The sequence below is a fragment of the Calidris pugnax genome, unplaced genomic scaffold (assembly GCF_001431845.1).
Source record: "Calidris pugnax isolate Ruff unplaced genomic scaffold, ASM143184v1 scaffold364, whole genome shotgun sequence".
Classification (NCBI taxonomy): domain Eukaryota; kingdom Metazoa; phylum Chordata; class Aves; order Charadriiformes; family Scolopacidae; genus Calidris; species Calidris pugnax.
Genome location: NW_015091109.1, coordinates 74,759 through 82,730, shown reverse-complemented (window position 1 = coordinate 82,730; position 7,972 = coordinate 74,759). Strand labels below are relative to the sequence as shown.

General features: G+C 50.3%; 1 protein-coding gene across 1 annotated transcript; it reads left to right on the top strand.

The window, feature by feature from the left end:
* The first annotated feature begins 479 nt into the window (after positions 1 to 479).
* Positions 480 to 4,093, top strand: TMEM42 (transmembrane protein 42). Its single transcript, XM_014958031.1, has 4 exons — positions 480 to 500; positions 1,266 to 1,412; positions 1,550 to 1,696; positions 2,871 to 4,093. The coding sequence occupies exons 1-4, from the start codon at positions 480 to 482 to the stop codon at positions 3,012 to 3,014; spliced, it is 459 nt and encodes a 152-aa protein (XP_014813517.1). The 3' UTR covers positions 3,015 to 4,093.
* Positions 4,094 to 7,972: the final 3,879 nt, after the last annotated feature.

Sequence of the window (7,972 nt, the reverse complement as noted above, 5' to 3'; positions counted from 1 at the left end):
CTCCACAGAATTTGCCACTGCAGCAGTGGGAAAGCAAAGTGCTTCACAGGTGGGAATCATTTGGGATCGTTTACCTTTGCCCTGATAAAGGTGGAGACCATTGCCATGAGCAGGGCAAAATGAGGCTTAGTACCTCAACCATCCCTCTCTGGGATGGGGTGAGCATCAGAGAGCTTGTACCAGCCATCAAGCAGGGATTTGCTTTGCAGCCTTAGCCTGTTAGCCACCCGTTGATTTGGGCAGCTGTTCCAGTGGGGTAGGTGCCACCTCTCAGCTGTGTTTGTTGGTGGCTTCATGCCTACATCTCTGCTTCAAGATGGATCCCACCATGGACTGAGGGAAGTGACAGGCTATGAAGGTATGATTCCTGTGGGCTTAGACAAAGTCTTGCTCCTTCAGTGTTTGCAGGAGTCAATGATCTGCTTGTGATTTCCTCTGTTGGTGTCTTTGTGTCAAGTACATGACACTCAGCTAGGGCGATGGCCACAGCAACTGAAACGGTGGGTGCAGGAGGAGACTGCGAATGGTGAAGGCTTTTTAGGCAAACCTCTGCCCTCTTGCCAGGTTGTTAAATTTCTTGTCAGCTTGTCTAAGGACAGAGATCCTTCTTGAGAACCTAGTTGGCCTTGAAGGCCCTTGAATGCAGAGGTGGTGTTGCTGCTAAACACTGGAGCAGATTGCTCTCGGTAAATCTGCCCTCCAGGCAAGCGTGCAAAATAAGAGATGAAGCCTCTCAGCTCTTACTTTCCTCCCAGAGGACCCTGCTCTGCCCTCGCTGCAGCAGTAAGGCAGGCCAGGTCATGGGAGGTGGTGAGGACCAGTGCTTTGGGAACACTTGTCTCAGTTCACAACTGATGGGTCCTGGACCACATACATCTTTGATGTTCCTTTCTGGCAGGGCTGAATTCCACCCCTTCCCATACATCTGGTGATGGGTGAAGGGCATTTCACTGGATTGCATCTGCCCCATGGCAAGAGCCTGAGAGTTTTCTGGGGTTTGGTTTCTGGGGTGGCAACTGTTGTATGCTGTCCTGGCACTTCCCAGCTTGTGGTCTGAGCCTGGATTCACAGTGGGACGTGCCAGGGTCGTACCCCATCCAGGGCTGTTTTGTCACTTCTGTTTCCTTCTGCAATTTACTATATTCATCTTTGTGTCATACCAGCCCACACCATTAGGTTTTGCTCCAAAGTGCTTGTGAAACAGCGAGGGTGAGCGAGGGGTCAGGGAAGTGAAAATACGTGAGATTTTCCCTTTTGCCCTGCAGCTGCCCGTCCTGCTTCGCGTCGGCTGCGTTGGCTTGGTGTTGGCGTGCAACGCGGTGATGTGGACGGTCTTCGCGAAAGCCCTGCGACTCTCCTCCTCCTCAGCCGCTGCCTCTGTGACGATGACGGCCTCCAACTTCATCTCCTCGGTGAGTAGATCCCTTCCCCGGGCACCAAAGCCTGGAGGAGCACAGCGCTGTGGGAGTGGTCACGCTGGACACTCATCTCCCAGTGCAAACGTCACCATGAAGTGAAAATACGTGAGATTTTCCCTTTTGCCCTGCAGCTGCCCGTCCTGCTTCGCGTCGGCTGCGTTGGCTTGGTGTTGGCGTGCAACGCGGTGATGTGGACGGTCTTCGCGAAAGCCCTGCGACTCTCCTCCTCCTCAGCCGCTGCCTCTGTGACGATGACGGCCTCCAACTTCATCTCCTCGGTGAGTAGATCCCTTCCCCGGGCACCAAAGCCTGGAGGAGCACAGCGCTGTGGGAATGGTCACGCTGGGCACTCATCTCCCACTGCGAACGTCACCACGGGCTGCAAAGGGGGAGTTACAGGCAGTGGTGAAATGATTGTGTCAGGCCTCAGCTGCTCTGACAGTTCTCCATGGCAGAGACTGTAGGGCTTTTCTGGGTGGTGCAGGAGGAAGACCTCATCACTCTCTACAACTACTTGAAAGGACACTGTAGAGAGGTTGGTGCTGGTCTCTTCTCACAGGTAATTAGTGACAGAACGAGAGGGAATGGCTTCAAGCTCCAACAGGGTAGGTTTAGATTGAACATTAGGAAAGAATTTTTCACCGAAAGAGTGGTCGGGCATTGGAACAGGCTGCCCAGGGAGGTGGTGGAGTCACCATCCCTGGCTGTGTTTAAGGGCCATTTAGATGCAGTGCTGAGGGACATGGTGTAGGGGAGGACTTTGTAGAGTAGGGTAGATGGTTGGACTCGATGATCCCAAGGGTCTCTTCCAACCTAGACGATTCTATGATTCTATGAAGGGTGCTGCTGCCCAGTGCTGTGGCATTGCAGAAGCTGTGACGTTTACTGAACTTTACTAGTTGCCAGTGGGAGTAGGAGCTGAGAGCCTTGCTTTGTTTTACTTTTCCTTTGCAACACCTCACCTGTGACAAGCCAAAGCCACCCTAGCTGGCTGTGAAGATGCACTGCCTCTAGTGACAGCAAGAGCGTTTTTGACCTGCATGTTTTTTCTGCTCACTTTTCACTCTCAGCAGCAGGTCTTTGTTTCCGTGCTCTGACAGCTCACAGCCAGCTCGTGGTGATCCCCAAAACTCAAGTCAGTGGTGCCTTTTTCTTTATCAACCAGAGTCACCTAGTTGACTGGACATTTGGCTCCTGGGAGGTGCTGGGAAGGCAGCAAAGTGCATGTGCATTTGCCGAAATCCTGTTTTGGCACCAGAACTGGCTGGATTCTAGAGCGGGTCATCTCCAACATCACCTGCAGCAGCCGTTTCTCTTGGTGGTCCCAGCAGGACTTCCCTCAAGCAGGTTTTTTTCCTGGGCTGGCTCTCCCAGCAGAAGTCCCCCTGGCTCTGGCAGCGCGGGAGGCTCTGAGGCAGCTCAGCAAAGCTTTGTCTCTGTCCTTTCCTTCAGGCCATGCTGGGCAGACTTCTCTTCGGGGAGACGTGGACGCCTCTGTGGTGGGTCGGCCTCGCCGTGACGCTCTGTGGCCTCGTGCTGCTGCACACAGCTGCACCCCGGATGGCGTGGCTTCCAGTGGAGAAGAAGGAGGCATGATGACTGCCAGAGGGGGCACGGTGCCATGCCACCCCTCGCCAGCCTATCTCCAGCTATGGACCTGGTGACCCTGCTCACCTGCTGGTCTACCAACTTGCAAAGTCATCCTGGCTGCCTCTTTCCCGGCAGTGGTGTGGTGGCAGTGACAGCCTCGGAGGGAGCTGGTCCACTCTGAGTCAGTATTGTGGAAATCGGGACCAGAGGCTTATCAGCCACTCCTCCTCTTCACACTCTGCGGCTGCAGAGCTTTCCCAGTTCAGGGAAGGCTGAAAGTAAACATGGTGGCTGTAGAAGGTGCCTGTGCATCAGTACTTTTCCATAAGAGGACCCTTCCCGAAATAGAAAAGCAATCAGAAGTAGACTGGAGGCAGCTGATATTTCTTCTCTGCTGTTCCTGACTTTCTGCCTCTTGAAATAACCCTGTACCTGCCCTAAAGTCCTGTTGCCCGTAAGGCTGTGGAGCCTCTCGATTCCTTCTGCTTCCTTTATCAGTCACATAGACCTTTTAATTTGCCATTTGTATCTGAGGCCTATAATTGCCACTTACCCATTCCTGATGTGTTACTCACTGTAAAGTTGTTGCTCTTTCCTTTAAAATTAACCAGGATGGGTTTTGATCACCATTCCTGATTTGATCACCATTCCTGGTTTTTATATTTCCTGGACTGTATTTTTTGGAGAATACAGCCAGCTGCATGTGAATAGGCAGCTGCTTTCACTGAGGTTGTCCATGTTCAGCACGTTCCATCTTCCCCTGCCCCTGCTTGCTTAAGTTGACAATTACGTTAACATTTGGTAAAATTGGGTTTCTCAGTTATCATTTTGTTACACCTCTGGATGATGCTGATTTGCATTTGTGCAATGTGATCAACCAGATCACTGGTACCCATAGGTGTGCTACCTTCAGGGCCAGGGATGACTGTGTGGTCAGGATGAGATGCCTGCTAACGCGCTCTGCGTGTCAGGAATCGTCATTTCTAAGGTATCGACTTCTTTCCCATGCCCACACATGTTGTTTTACTGGGGGAATTTTTTAGTTGCAATCCTAATCGAGAAATAAAATGATGCCTAGAAATGCATGCATCATGCTGGTGATATCACTTGTTTGCTCTGGGCTTGCCAGGTTGCCTCTGTCTTCTTGTAACCGCAGAAGGTGAGTCACGTTTGTGGCATGTGCAGAAAACCTAAGGACACATTTCTGCAAGCCTCTGTATCAGAACCTGTTAGGTTTGTCATGAGTGACAGGTCTGCGCTGTGTCCAGCAGAAGCGTGACAATAGACTTGTGGGTAGACTGGAGTTGAGTTCATGCCTTTTCCTTCTTTGTATCAGAAAGGTGAGAAGTCAGTGTCCCCAGAAGGAGGTAGGTTGCTCCAAGTCCTCTGCTTCAGGGGAGCAGCATCCTAGCTCATCACATCTAGCACCCATGTCCCAAGAAGGGCAAAGCCTTTGTCTCTCCCTGCAGTGTGCTCATAAGTCTTTTCCTCCAAAGAGAGGAGCTCCATATGTGGTGGGGAAGAGGGCAGAGCACTCAGAGTGCTTCTCCTCCTCACCAACATGGGTGTTTGCACCTGGGGAGCTCTTTGGGTAGCAGCAGAGAGAGAAAGAGTGGGACACGTTCGGCCACCTGGGAAGCAGGGACTTGATGTGGTGACCCAGCATCCCTCACATGGGTCTGTGGAGATGACAACTAGGATCTATGCATTTCTAGGTTCATCAGTTCTCCTTAAGACCTTCGTACATGATGGAGAAATAATGAAGGTTGCAGGCTGGATTTGTTTGCCCTCATTATTAACTCTCAGCCATCTGTAAGCTGTGGCTGCCTTTGCACGAACAGCAGGAGAAGGACCGGACTCTCTGGTTAATTTGGCTGTTCCCAAAACTGTTTTGGGAAGTTTTTTAGCATGGACTATCTCAAACCGGACATTTCTTCATTACAGCCGTTGGAGGTCAAGGTCTAGAGGAGATGTTTGCACATACACAGAGAGCGTAGATAGCATTTTCCTTGGTAATGCTCACTTTTAAGCTGGAAGTACGTAAATGAGAGCTGTAAATTTGCTGTCATAAATACATGAAGGTGGGAACGGAAATGAGTTTTCTTCCGATCCCGGTGGGAGGAAAAGATAGCTGAGCAGGGTGCGTTTTTTGGCAGAATCCCTCTCCTCTATGTACACAGGGTTTAGCCCACATCTGCTGTCAGCGTGGTGCCAGGGCGGCAAGGAGGGCTGCAAGTCACCCTGCAGCAAAGCAGTGTGCTTCTGGTAAGCACTTTTTGGGTGGGCACCTAAAATGCAGCTGGAGGTGACCTCAAACGGAGGTACCTGCATTTCCAAATTAAAACGCTGTCCAAAGCTCAATGGCTGAAATTTAACATTTACAGATATTTTTTAGACACTCCCACATGCACAATAAAGTGACGTGAGACTAACGAGCAAAGCTGCGTCGGAGCGGTTCAAACGTGGTAGGACTTGTAAGGTGGCTGAAGATCACGGCTAAGCGTAAGACCTTGGTTTACCAGGGCAGAAGGTGGGTTATCCTCTTCTGGGAACTGCAGTAGGGTGCTTGCGTGGAGTTATTGCACACTTGAACCGAGGTATTTTTAGAGAAAACTCTTCGGGCACACATTTCCATTCAAATTCCAGCAAAAATACACTTTTGTTCGCGCACCTCCCAGGTGTTGGCTGTAATGAGTCTTTCCTGCACCTTCCCCTCACTCTCAAACACAACCCTAATTTTGCAGCGTCTCGGTCATCAGATTTTCCTCAGGCAGGGCTCTACCACGTCAGGCTTTAACCAGAAGAAGAGGCAGATGCAGGATTAACAGCAAGGTTCCCGGTGTCGCTCATGAAGATTGAAGTGAGTATTGTTGAATTAATGGTGGGAAGTGTTTTGAAAAATCTGTTGTATAAACAAGGTCCAAGAGTATTGTATTTGAAGGTACACAATACCTTGTATACCTTCACAAGGAACAGGGCCAAATGAAATTATAGTCGCAGTTGAACCCTAAAGTGGAGTTTGACTAATTAGATAAGGAACTATACATAAAACCTGAGAAATATCCCTGTTGTCATTGACAAGGAGCCACTGAAACTTGGAAGGTTTGTACAGCAGCTCAGTCACAGCATATATCAAAATAACTTGAAGGAGGGTATGTTTACCCAGACGATAAGTAGTAGAAGTGGATGCGATAAATAAGATGGGTAGATTGTTCTGCTGAGTTTGGTATATTTAAAATTTTCCAGCAGTTTGATTCAGTGCCCTGAGCTGAACCTTCAGAGACTAAGCTTAGATATTGACCACATTGCAAGGATGTCACAAACACCTAATTCTGCTGAAATACTGCAAGCAGTGGGGTGTTTTTGAAGAAGGAAGTTGTGGTGACTCAATACAGCAGAAGAATGGTGTCCGGTTCTGACCTTGGCTGTCACAGAAAAACCATGAAGTGATGAATTAATGGGTACTGACCTGATGTGTTCTTGGTGCCAGCAGCAAGCCTTCGTTTTTGGGGTCCGAGGGCTGTGGAGGGGAATTGCATGGGGTGGGCACCTGCCCACAGCACACTATACACTGCCTGTGGCTCGCTTGGTCTCAGAGAAACCTGTGGGGTGAGCTCCAGTCAGTGCTGAAAGCCTTCCCAGGAGAGCCAGAAGTTTGCCTCTAAAAAATGAAGACCGTGGGGTGTTGCACCACGTCACTTTTTAAAGGGAAGGATTGCAGGAAGACGGCGTTTTTTCTGACAGTGTGGTCCCACAGAAGAATATTTTAGATTGTAAAGCAGCACCTAGCTTCAGGTGGAAGGTGGTTGTTGGCCCTAGGTGTTTCAGTGCTGTTTCTAAGGCAAGTCTGGTTCCAGATACTTTAACACCAAAAAAAAAAAAAGGTCAGCAGGTTGCCTGAGAAATCTGAAATGGGGTCCTGGGCCATGGGCAGGGTTGTGGGGGGGACCTGAGGGATGGACAGGGTCAGTCAGTCCTGGTGGTGTCCTTTGAGGACCTGATGTAGTCAATGGCTGTACCTGGGGTGTTGTTTCCAGTGCTGGACCCCTTCCCCAGTTCAAGAGGGGTATTGGGAAAATGGTCTGGCAGAAGAATATCAAGATGGCAAAAGCCTACGAGGAGAGGCTGGGGAAATGTGAGTTTCTTGGAGAGAGGGAGGCTCAGGCTGACCTGATAGCAGCCAGCAGGTGCTTGGAGAGGAGTTACAGCGACAACGGAGCCAAGCTCTGCTTCATAGAAATGGCCAGAAGAAGAGGAGGTGATGGGCGCAGGTTATGTCTTGGGAGTTTCAAGTTGGACATCAGGGAAAAAAAAATTGTCACTAGGAGGTTAGTTGCCCCGAGAGGCAGCAGAGTCTCCACCCTTGGAGATTTTTGAGGCTCCGCTAGACGAGATGTCAACAGATTGGGTCATCTGGTGTTGGTAATGACCACATCTGTGCAGGGAGCTGGACTTCCTGTGAGCAATGGATGGATTTAATGGGAAACACCGTCTATTACTGAAGCTGGTTTGCCCTCATGCTTCCAAGTTTGGCCGTTCCTGTTAGGTGCTGCTGTGGCACAGGAAGGAAGTTCCTCCTCGAGGAACCTCACAGACCTAGGCCACCTTGGCTTGTTGGATAACCACAGAAACCATAACAGACACTTGCATAAGCATTCAGCGCCCGAAATCAAATGCAGTGTTATCAGACAAACACACAGTTACTTACTGCTGAGTACCGCCGTGCTCGGCTGCTGATAGTGAAGTGCTTTGTGTGTTTGGACCTTTGCTGGTGGAGGAGACAGACAGCCTGCTGCCTGTGAAGCTGGTGGAGACTGCTGGTAACCCTGCTTAGGTTAACCCTGGTTTGGTTACCAGGATAACCCTGACCAGCTGCAGCAGCCCACCATGGGGTGACCCAAGCACTGGGAAGCCTGGACCTTGCCGTGCTCCATCCCGTAGATGCATCTGCACCCCAGCAGCCC

What these genes read in the sequence shown, in the direction of transcription:
- TMEM42 (XM_014958031.1), top strand. Translation starts at nt 480, where the DNA reads ATGGCCACAGCAACTGAAACG. An exon ending in TGGCCACAGCAACTGAAACG is followed by an intron (nt 501 to 1,265) that starts GTGGGTGCAGGA and finishes TTTGCCCTGCAG; the next exon opens with CTGCCCGTCCTGCTTCGCGT. An exon ending in CCTCCAACTTCATCTCCTCG is followed by an intron (nt 1,697 to 2,870) that starts GTGAGTAGATCC and finishes CCTTTCCTTCAG; the next exon opens with GCCATGCTGGGCAGACTTCT.